This window comes from Chiloscyllium plagiosum, unplaced genomic scaffold (assembly GCF_037043375.1).
Source record: "Chiloscyllium plagiosum isolate Xiang-an unplaced genomic scaffold, Cpla_swu_hap1 HiC_scaffold_14, whole genome shotgun sequence".
Classification (NCBI taxonomy): Eukaryota; Metazoa; Chordata; class Chondrichthyes; order Orectolobiformes; family Hemiscylliidae; genus Chiloscyllium; species Chiloscyllium plagiosum.
Window position 1 is genome coordinate 67067018 of NW_028270152.1, and position 12290 is coordinate 67079307.

General features: G+C 42.4%; 1 protein-coding gene across 2 annotated transcripts in view; it reads right to left on the minus strand.

The window, feature by feature from the left end:
* Positions 1-10676, minus strand: part of sema3h (sema domain, immunoglobulin domain (Ig), short basic domain, secreted, (semaphorin) 3H) — a 164993-nt gene extending 154317 nt beyond the window's left edge. Inside the window, exon 1 of one of the 2 annotated variants that reach the window (XM_043708548.2) lies at positions 10075-10676. In XM_043708548.2, coding sequence (XP_043564483.1) covers positions 10075-10246 — 172 coding nt within the window. In that variant the 5' untranslated portion in view covers positions 10247-10676. The remainder of the gene's footprint in view (positions 1-10074) is intronic. The other variant, XM_043708547.2, reaches the window with a different exon arrangement.
* Between the last annotated feature and the right edge of the window lie 1614 nt (positions 10677-12290).

The window sequence follows — 12290 nt, forward strand, 5'->3', positions numbered from 1 at the left end:
GTTGTTGTGCAAGTCATTCTCTTAGTGTCCTAGCCAACATTATGCCTTGAAGTATTGCCAACAAAGTGCACTCTAACTGACCATTCAACTCCTTTGCTCATTGTGGGATCAGTTGGAGAAAATTGGCTGCCACGTTTTCACTTATGCCAAGGTAATTCATTGATTGCATTGACATGACAAAGTGTTATAAAAACACATGATTTATTTTCCTTTTCTGGAAAAAGGAGAGTACTGCACCCCATCTTAGCATGTGTTTTTTGGGCTTAAAAACAAGACAAATTTTGAATTAATCACTGAGGATTGCATCAGCCCAGACTATTTCTGTCATTGCTTATACATTGATATGCTCGGCTGTTTTATAAATACTCAAAGGCATATTACAAAAAAAAAACTGGCCCTGCTAAGGTTAATCTGTCTCACCCGAGCATAAAACAAAACATCATGTTTCAAGTTCAGCACAAATTAACTAACAATTCCACAGGCCTTTGAAGCAAGATTTTGCCATTTTGATAAATGATCTTTCTTAATCCCATGACATGGAGGCAGAAGATACCCCGGCATAGTTTTGCAATGTGCCGAGAGCCAAGATTGAGATTTCCCATAGACTTCTGATTTCTTAGTGAATACTACAATTGAATGCTAAGAAAATCTGAAGACAACTCTGTTGTTTTACTGCATTGTGCAGATGCCTGGTACCACTAACAAAACCTTCAAATGGAAACAATTTTAGCAATCTCAATGAGCTGGGAGAAGGGAAAGTCTCCGAATTTTATGTTAATCCTTTCACGGGGTGTGAGATTCGCTGGTTGGGCCAGCATTTATTGTCCATTCACCATTGCCTTTGAGAAGCTGCCTTCTTGAACCACTGGAGTCCATGCAGTGTAGGTAATGCCCAGTGCCGTTAGGGGCAGAATTCCAGGTGTTTGATCCAGTGACAATGAAGGAACAGCAAAGTTTCCAGGACAGAGTTTGACAGTTCTTATCGAGTAAGGGAGTCAAGAGATATGGAGCAAAGGCAGGTAAAATGGAGTTGGGAAACGGAAGTGATTACAGAGTATTTCAATGCTCGGCCACACAATGAGATTATGATTGACCTGCAATTTAACTCCATGTATCCCTTTCCCTTTGGTTCACTAAAATCTACCAGTTCCAGAGTGAAACCTAACTCAGCTCAAGTTCTGTTTGGGGAAGAAAACGCCTACCATGCTCGGTGCTTAAATGCGTTTTTTACTTCACTCCTGAAAGGGCTGGTTCTAATTTTTAAACTGTGGCTTCTAGCCCAAGACCCTCAATCAGCAGAAATTGTAAATGAAAAACAAATACCATGGGTGCTGGAAATCTGAAATTTAAAAAAAAAAGAGAGAAAACGCTGGAATTATTTACACGTGGAGATAGAAGCAGAGTAAATCTTCAGGCCTTTTATCATGAGAATTCAGAAATGGAATAGGTTTTTTTTGCAACCGTGGATTTAAGAGTGGAAGAGGAACGAAAAGAAAAATCTGGTTCAGGGTGGAGGGCAGGAGAGATTAAGTGTCAACTTGTTTCCTGTTGCAAGGGACATACCAGATTTCACACATGAGAAACAGAAAGCATTGAAGGTGAATGTGATGGGAGAGAGAAATGGGTATCCAATCGGAGAGAAGAGTCAAACTCTTCAAGGTGGTCAAAACAGAAACAATAAAAAGGTGCAACAGCAAAATCTTGCAGATGCTTCGCGTTGGAAATAAAGACAGAAAACACTGGAAATACTCAGAAGGTCTGACAGCATCTGTAGAGAGATGAATGCCCAGGTCTATTTTGCACTGAGACTGATCAATGTCAATGGATTTGCTCTTAACTGCGTCCAGCATGTTTCTCTTGTTTCATTCCTACCACAATGGAAGGCGTAATCTCACCATAGGGCTGTAAATTTTAAATCAATACCTCTCACTGACATAAAAACTATTGCTTTGAGCATGTCAGTCAACAATTTTGATTGACAACTGCTATTCTGCATGTTTGGTTTACAAAAGCTGTGTGTGTCTGGATATTTCACTGGCTGTCCTTATGTAGTTGGAGCTAAGTTACATTTGTCTACATCTGCTTTTCTACACTAACTAAATCATTGTGGAGGGTTACCCCCTTGATCTATTTCATCACCAGCTTTGAATTCTCTAAACAAGTTCAAATTAAGGTTCTCAAACCCATCGGTAGAAGTCACAAAAGTCTGAGCGGAGTTTGACCACAATCCCTGATCTAACCCACTAATACCAAATGATAAAAAGGAGTTATCCTGCTGTATTGGACGTGAATGCCCTTTAGGTAACTGGAACATTGGTTCAAGAATAATGTACTCCAAGTCCACCAGATTGGCAAACAAGAAGGATCAAAGTGTTTTATGATCCGTCAATGACCAAACATGGCAAATATATTCACCAGAAAGGCTGAGGAGATCACTTCTAATGGAATGAAGTTCCCACTTAATTTTGGTCTCCGCCCACAGAGATTTATGAAATGGCACAGTTTAACCAGTTTATTTGTAATGTGCACAGTATTCTTGCATGTTGTTCAGTGTAGCTCGCATTATCACTCTCACTTTCACACTCCATCTCTCTGTCTCACATACTCAGGCTGGGTTTTAGTCCCAGAGTGTCAGTATGGCCTCAGGCAGAACTCCAGGGGAACCCAGAGGAGGCAGTGATGGGAGGCCATCTCCTCGTGTTGCACCAAATTAAGAAAAGCGTGGAAGAGGCTGTCGGGCCGCTCCACTGGAAAAGGTGGGCACTGCTGACATGGATGGCGTTACCAGAGGGTGCCTCAATGAGACCTTTAGAAGGCTCTTTTTAAAAATTCAGCCACAGTTACCAGGCCAACATCAGAGAGAGCTAAAGGGCTAAAGCTCCCTGCTATCGGTGGTGCTAGCTGGTTGAGCAACTAGAGGAGACCTCACTACAACCTTTCACTGAGAAGCTGCCTCTGTCTACATGATAGGCATCTAACTCAGTAGAGTGCTGTCTGGAAAATTCAAACCAGTGTTTGTGTGAGATGAGTGCCCTTCATTGATACTGTAATTGGTTATAATGGCTGCCTGCTGTTGCATGAGGTCCCCAAGAAGCAGTCTTGGCTGGGGGAAGGAGCGTACCAGTAGTAAAACCCTATTCTCAAAGTTTGTCACCATGACACAAAGACCATTCAGCCCATTACCTCCATGTCATTCGTGACACCCATCCTCAAAGAACAATTGGAAACGAGATTCTTGATTGCTATCTAAAAGGGCGTTCTTCTCCCTGGAACACTTCTACAAAACTGTTAAACAGAAATGTTAAAAAAAAAAATAAAAAGCACACTCTCCAAGCAAAAAAAAGCATGGATGGTAATAATTTATACTGGCCACATTCCAATCTGCAAAAAAAACCTTCCTTTTTAAGGAATCTAAAGAATTTAAACAAATGTCAAGATTAAGGAACTTCCTAACAGGATTGCAAGAGAAGCTAAAAAGCTTAAGAAATGGTACACCACAAAGGGCAAGTGAGGACAGGCAACAAATACCAACTTTGATACTGATATTCACAATCATCAGAATGAAGTGGGAATATTAAATTGTTTTTAAAATCATTGTCAAATCTGAATTTAGGTAGCAGTCACTTACACACGAGTGGGAGGCAGTGTTGCATTAGAATAGATAGTGAAGGTGTACAAGAAGAAGATGTTATCGTAATGGATGGAATTGAGATGACAAAGAGCCTTAAATAGACAGGAGTATTTAGATCAGAATGTTAGGTTCTTATTGACCGAGGAGCTGGGCAAAAACCTGGAGTATCATCCTAGGTACGACCACCTACAAAGGTACAGGTTAGAATTCAGAGATGTACAGCACAGAAACAGACCCTTTGGTCCAACTTGCCCATACTGACCAGTTATCCTATATTATTCTAGTCCCTCTAAACCCTTCCTATTCATCTGTTTGGGGATTATCAAGCACTAGGAAGGAAATTGAAGTACAGGTCCTCAAGGGTCATAATCTCCGGATTACTGCCCGAGCCACATGCCAATTGGCATAGGGATAAGAAAATTAGGGAAGTAAACACGTGGGTAAGGGATTGGTGTAAAGAGAGATTCCACTTCATGGGGCATTGGCATAAGTTTTGGAACCGGGGGGATCTGTACCGTTGGGACGGTCTCCACCTGAACCGATCAGGTACCAATGTTCTAGCGAAGAGGATAAATAGGGTGGTCAGTAGGACTTTAAACTTCTGAGTTGGGAGGTAAGGGAAAGTGAAAGCGACAGGGAGTATGGAGTTAAATGGAAAGATAAGCAGCAGAATAGCATGTGTGCAGGCGGATTTAAACTTGAGGGAGACTGGGAATGCAGCAAAAAGGAAGAATAACTTAGGACATCTTATGACTTCCAAAATGTCTAATGATAAGAAAGTTAGCATTAAGGCACTTTACCTGAATGCTCGTAGCATTCATAACAAAGCAGATGAACTAACGGCACAGATCATTGTGAATGATTATGATGTGGTAGGCATCACAGAGACGTGGTTACAGGGGGGTCAGGACTGGCAGTTAAACATTCAAGGATTTTCAACTTATCGAAAAGACAGGGAGGTGGGCAGAGGAGGCAGGGTTGCCTTGTTAATTAAGAACAAAATTAAATCTATGGCACTGAATGACATAGGGTCAGATGATGTGGAGTCTGTGTGGGTGGAATTGAGGAACCACAAAGGCAAAAAAAACCATAGTGGGAGTTATGTACAGATCCCCCAACAGTGGTCAGGACCAGGGGCGCAACATGTACCAGGAAATAGAGAAGGCATGTCAGAAAGGCAAGGTCACGGTGATCATGGGAGACTTCAATATGCAGGTGGACTGGGTAAATAATGTTGCCAGTGGATCCAAAGGGAATTCATGGAGTGCTTACAGGATGGCTTTTTGGAACAGCTTATCATGGAGCCCACAAGGGAGCAGGCTATTCTGGACCTAGTGCTATGTAATGAACCAGACTTTATAAAAGATCTTAAAGTAAGGGAACACTTAGGAAGCAGCGATCATAATATGGTAGAGTTCAGTCTGCAGTTTGAAAGAGAGAAGCCAAAATCGGATGTAATGGTGTTACAGTTAAATAAAGGTAATTATGAGGGCATGAGAGAGGAACTGACGAAAATTGATTGGAAGCAGAGCCTCGCAGGGAGGACAGTAAAGCAAAAATGGCAAGAGTTTGTGGGTATAATTGAGGACACTGTACAGAGGTTCATCCCCAAGAAAAGAAAGATTATCCGGGGAGGGATTAGACAGCCAAGAAAAAGAGAGATCCTATAAAGTGGCCAAGAGCCAGAAATCAGAAGATTGGGAAGGCTACAAAAACAAACAGAGGATAACAAAGAGAGAAATAAGGAAGGAGAGGATCAAATATGAAGGTAGGCTAGCCAGTAATATTAGAAATGATAGTAAAAGTTTCTTTCAATACATAAGAAACAAATGACAGGCAAAAGTACACATTGGGCCACTTCAAACTGATGCTGGAAGCCTAGTGATGGGAGATAAGGAAATAGCTGGAGAACTTAAGTATTTTGCGTCAGTCTTCACAGTGGAAGACAGGAGTAATATCCCAACAATTAAAGGGAGTCAGGGGACTGAGTTGAGTATGGTTGCCATTACAAAAGAGATAGTGCTAGAAAAGCAAAAAGGTCTTAAAATTGATAAATCTCCTGGCCCCGATGGGCTACATCCTAGAGTTCTGAGGGAGGTGGCTGAGGAAATAGCGGAGGCGTTGGTTGAGATCTTTCAAAAGTCACTGGAGTCAGGGAAAATCCCGGATGGTTGGAAGATCACTGTTGTAACCCCCTTGTTCAAGAAAGGATCAAGACAAAAGATGGAAAATTATAGGCCAATTAGCCTAACCTCGTTTGTTGGTAAAATTCTAGAATCCATCATTAAGGATGAGGTTTCTAAATTCTTGGAACAGGCAGCTAGTACTGAGGAAGTGGGGAGGCTGCAGAAGGATCTAGACAGTTTAGGAGAGTGGTCCAGGAAATGGCTGATGGAATTCAATGTGAGCAAATGCGAAGTCTTGCTCTTTGGAAAAAAGAATAGAAGCATGGACTACTTTCTAAACTGTGAGAACATTCATAAAGCCAAAGTACAAAGGGATCTGGGAGTGCTAGTCAAGGATTCTCTAAAGATAAACATGCAAGTTGAGTCTGTGATTAAGAAAGCGAATGCAACGTTGTCATTTATCTCAAGACGGTTGAAATATAAAAGCACTGTTGTGCTACTGAGACTTTATAAAGCTCTGGTTAGGCCCCATTTGGAGTACCATGTCCAGTTTTGGTCCCCACACCTCAGGAAGGACATACTGGCACTGGAGCGTGTCCAGCGGAGATTCACACGGATGATCCCTGGAATGGTAGGTCTAACATACGAGGAACAGCTGAGGATCCTGGGATTGCATTCATTGGAGTTTAGAAGATTAAGGGGAGATCTAATAGAAACTTCCAAGTTAATACAAGGCTTGAAAAGGGTGGACGCTAGGAAATTCTTTCCGTTAGGCGAGGAGAGTAGCACCCGTGGACACAGCCTTAGAATTAGAGGGGGTAAATTCAGAACAGAAATACGGAGACACTTCATCAGCCAGAGAATGGTGGGCCTGTGGAATTCATTGCCGTGGAGTGCAGTGGAAACCGGGACGCTAAATGTCTTCAAGGCAGAGACTTATAAATTCTTGATGTCACAAGGAATTAAGGGCTACAGGGAGAATGCGGGTAAGTGGAGTTGAAATGCCCATCAGCCATTGAATGGCGGAGAGACTCGATGGGCCAAATGGCCTTACTTCCACTCCTATGTCTTATGGTCTTATGTACCAGCCTTCACCACTTCCTCTGACAGCTCATTCCACACATGCACCACCCTCTGCGTGAAAACGTTGACCCTTAGATACCTTTTAAATCTTTCCCTTCTTGCCCTAAACCAATGTCCTCCAGCTCTGGACTCACCCACCCTAAGGAAAAGACCTTGTCTATTTACCCTATCCATGCCCCTCATGATTTTATAAACTTCTAAGTCCACCCCTCAGCCTCCGACGCTCCAGGGAAAACAGCCCCGGCCTATTCAGCCTCTCCCTCTAGCTCGATCCCTCCAACCCTGGCCACATCCTTGTAAATCTTTTCTGAACCCTTTCAAGTTTCACAAGATCCTTCCTCTTGGTATTGTGGAATACTCCCCATTTGTCTGGATGGGTGCAGCACCAACAGTTTTCAAGCAGCTTGCATCAATCCAGAAAAAAGCAATTCATTTGACAGAAATCCCAACCACCTTCAATATTCATTCCCTTCACCACCATTTGCACAGTAATGTGTGCTATCTACAAGATGCACAACTCACTAAGGCTTCTTCAACAGCACCCATCAAACCTCCGACCTATAATATTTAGAAAGACAATGGGAACACCACCACGTGCAAGTTCTTCTTCAACTCACATCATCGTGACCATGAATTTATCACTGTTCCTTCACCATCATTGGGTTAAAATTCTGTAACACCTTTTCAATTACCACTGTGGAACTCCATATACCCAGGTGTCTCAGCAGTTCAAGGCGGCATTTTCTGTAATGGAAATGTGTTGCTGGAAAAGCGCAGCAGGTCAGGCAGCATCTAGGGAACAGGAGAATCGACGTTTCGGGCATTAGCCCTTCTTTCCTGAAGAAGGGCTAATGCCCGAAACGTCGATTCTCCTGTTCCCTAGATGCTGCCTGACCTGCTGCGCTTTTCCAGCAACACATTTCCATCTCTGATCTCCAGCATCTGCAGACCTCACTTTCTCCCGGCATTTTCTGTAAGGCAAGTAGAGGTCAGCAACATTTGCTGGGTGAGCCATCATGCCAATTTTATTGGATTGTGGAATAATATGGAAGTGTCTGGAAAGTAGGCCGCACACCTCTATCAAACTAAGACTAACAAAATTTATCATTTTGAAAATTATGACCCCAGTTGATGGCAATACTGGAAAAACGTTAGATTCCAAAGTGGAATCTGGCTTGATAGACCATAGGTTTTATTCTTACTATTTGGTTGCCATGGTGATAAATTACTGAACATATTCACAAGGCACAGCTAATATACTTCTGACAAAAGAAAATAAGATTACACAGAAGAAAACAAATTAAACTTTATATATGACAATTTGGAAAGATATGGTCATAAGCACTGGCAAAAAAAAATCAACTCTTTTTCCTGCAATATCTTTTCTCAATATTTACCCATAGTGAAGAATTATTCACATTTGCCATTTTAAAATTTGTTACTCAACTGATGAGGTCATAAGTGTTGCATATGGTGAATTTCTATTCATTTACTGGATGTGATGCTCTCTGTTCCTGTCTCTGAGACACAGACACAGGCTCAATTTACTCATTGAATTGTAATGGAAAATATCTTTTTCCAGTTACTTTGATTACTTTGAGGCTGCTAGACAGCACATCAGCTGATATGCATCTTCCCTCCTGAATTTTGCTTTGTTTGGCTTCTGCCCACTCTTCCTGTAGGTTGTAAAAGTTCATCTTAGTAAACACGGCAATAACATTCTCATCAGATAGCTTATCTAGTCATTTAGGTTCAATTGTATGATTTATTAGAAATGCTGTTTTGATTCTGCTTTTTTTTTAAAAAACATTTCTGACCATTAGAAAGGGTCACCTTCACAGAACTATATCAACCATAAAGGTTTACACCCAAACCTTTATACTGTCAACAACATCAGCTGCATAACTTAGTATTCAAAATAAGCAAGTGCACTTTTTGGGCTGCAGAACTCCAGGGTACATTCATAGTTACTGTGCAGCACTGGGAATAAGACGCAGAATGGGTTTAGAAACATTAGTGAAAGACTAAAGTGCATCAGATTGCTGCAGTTTAAGAAGATGTCTCATGCCTTATAAACAATTACAGATGCTCAGTAAATGCCAATGACATCCATATCCCATCAATGAATTTTAAACAAGGGGAATTATTTCTGTAACTGTCTATGCTAGGAGGGCTCTCCAAGAGTTCTAGCCAAAATGTATCCTTCAAGCAACACCTATAGCAGACTGTCTGGTCATTTTCTCATTGCCATTTGCTTGGGGATTTCAAAATGGGCAAATTACCTGCTGCGTTACTTCCATTATAACAGTGGCCATGCTTCAAGAGCACTTAATTAGCTGGAAAGTGCTCTGGGCCATTCTGAGGTTACAAAAAGCACTGTACTGTGTAACAACAAGTCCGTTCTTTCTTTGATAACTTTGGCACTGCTGTGGAATTGTTAGGTGGATAATAGTTAATGAGAGTTAGGAGGCTCTGTTAAGAGTCAGTTAACTTTTACACAAATCAATTAGCATTTAGACATTAACGCAGTGCCAGGGACCTGTCACTCAGCCATAACAGGCAGCACATCTAATATAAATTAAGTTATTGATGGGTTTTTTTTCCAACTACAAACACAGGGACTAGTTTGAATGGCATGTTTAATTTGTAAATATGCTTTGTGTTCACATTACTCATGTTAAAATAATGGTGGGTTTGTATTTTCAAAACCTTTGGGATACTGGATTTTAAAATTCCGGCTAATACTCACCAAGGGAAAAAGTATTCAAATATAAATCACATTATTTCTGAGAGAGAGAGAGGGAGAGACTACATTTAGAGGATTAAGCCAGGTAAGTAGTACGCCAGGGGGAAGAACACTGACAATCAGAACCAAAGAGAAGTAAGCAAACAGGCAACGAAGGTAAGAGACAGAGACAAAAAAATGGGACACGGACTAAAACTGACAGCGAGAGCCAGAAGCTGAAAAATATTTCAGCAAGAGTTAGGGAGAGGGGCACAGAACGGGGCGGAGAAGCAAACAGAGAGACACACGAGAACTAGGAAGAATCTGTGTCAGAAACAAAAGGAAAACACAGAGAGAGAAAACGGAATAGGGAGAGGGAAATTTATTTAGTGGTTGATTTAGTTAGAGGCAGTCAGCTGAGAGAAAGAGACGCGGAAACACATGATGAGGAACAGCGTAGAAAGAGATTGGAGAGACAGTACAAGGACATCAAACAATTGGAAGTCTACCTGAGAAGGTGAGCCGGAGCCGGGCTTGGGAAGGTCTCCATGCACCGGTCAGTTTCTCCCCAAGGGCAGACAGGAGCAGGATTTGAAGGAGGAAGGCACTGAGTCCCCAGCAGAGGCTGAAGGGGAATCCGCATCTCGGAGCTGAGCGGCGAGCACTCCTCATCCCCAACATCGTCAGTCCCACTGCTCCTTCTTTCCAGCAGCAGCAGCAGCAATCCCCCGGAAAGCTTGAGGACTGTCCCAGTGCAAATCTCAGAGTGAAGGAGGAGAAAAAGCAGCAAACTGCTGGCCGGGGTGGGGGTGTAATGATTGAAATGGCTTAAGTCTTAGCCTAAAAGATCTCTCAAGGCAACTGATCAAACATAGGAGCTTGTATCTCTCAATTAACCTTGGGTCACAGGCGCACCGTTCCAGTCTCCCCCCAGTTTTTTTTCTTCCTGAAGCGCACACTGACGGTGAGCTGGCCAGTGACTGGTCCTTCACGGTATCTGCTCTGGCTTCCCCCCGCCTCCTCCTTTCGCTGCTCTGTCAGGTGGCAGTGTGCACCCACCTTCCAAACTGTCCACTTTCACTTGGACGCGGGAGAGAGACAGGAACACGCCCCTCCTCTCTCTATCTCTCAGCTTTCAAGACTATGATATCCTGCCGAAAGTTAAATGCAAGTGACACATTGCGAACACCGCCTTCAAAAAGAAATGCACAGGAACCCTCCCAGATTAACCCACATAGACAGATAACTACTTCCTCCCCGTGCAAAACGAAACCCCTCCGGCTGCAGGTCAGAGTAAATCAGTCAAACACCGAGTGAAAGAATGGGGTCTCCTTCCTGCTTTTTGTGGGTTTTTATTTTGCTTTTTAAGTTCACCAGTTGGGTAATTCGGTCTGTGTTACGTTACAATTGTATGTGTGTGTTTGTACAGGGTGAGTGTTTCTGGGGTGCTCTCACTGCGAGGTGCACTTGACTCGCTCAGGTCGCTATATAAACCGCTCAGGCTGGTGAGCAAGGAGGCTACAGGCAATAATGACTTCCTCAGACAGAAGCACTTGTCAGCGTTGCTGCTTTTTAGTAGCCTTGACCATAGGAACTTTCCAGTGTCAGAGCTGATGTCTCTTGCTTATGCTAGACCCCATATAAAAATCTGATGGTGGATACTGAAGAACCTGACAGACATCACAAATATTGTATACTGAAACATTACATTCCTCAGGGTTATGGTGTGTGAGCTAGAATTAGCCAGCAAGTTACACAGGGCAACACGTTTACATGCTTCAAGTGATCCTCGGTAAGATGGTGTATGAGACCTTTATATCCTCAGGTCACATGCTTTAATGCTTTGATTTTTTACGTTTATTCATGGTATGCCACCATGGCCTACAGTTATTCCCCTCCCTCATTGCCCTGAAGTGTTCGGCTTGCTAGTCTATTTCAGAGGGGCAGTTAAGAGTCAAGCACATTGCCGTGGGTCTGTAGACTAGACCAAGTAAGGACAGCAGATTTTTCTTCCCTAATGAATATGAGTGAACCAGATAGTTTTTTTTTAAAAAAATGAAAATAATTACATATTCTTACAAGTAAGATAGATATTTTATATTCAGATTTTACTATCTGCTATGATGGGACTTGAACCCATGACCCAAAATTATTAGTCCAGTGATATCACCCTGCCACCACGTCTCCCTGATGCTATCACAAGCATATCTGTACAGGTACATTGAAGGTGAGATAAAACATACAAGTTACGAATAGGATGTATATGTCGGTCTTGAAGAGGAATTGACTCTGAGGCTCAGTGGTTCAATTGCAGGGCCAGGCTACATCAATTTACCTGATAGGGTTTAGACAATGTGGGGTGACTTAATGGAGGTGGGTGAACGATAAAGGGATTCTGTGGTTAACATTTCCTCTGGTGACAAACAAGGAGGTATAAACTTAAAATGAGAACTTTTCACCTGTTTTCAAGAAAAATCTAGAAGTTTCATCTACAGTAGAAACTGGGAACTCTTCCTGCTCCCCATCCCTCAAAAGCTATGGATCTTGGGTCAGTTGAAGCTTTTAAATTTGAGTTTGATAGATTTTCATTGGGGACAGGTTTCAAGAGATACAGATGAACAGTAAGCAGCTGCTAAATCAGCCATGATCAAACTGGCATACTGAGCTTTTCCCCCCAGGTTACCAAATTGTCCACCAGGGGGTGATATTCTGGGGAGTCCCATTG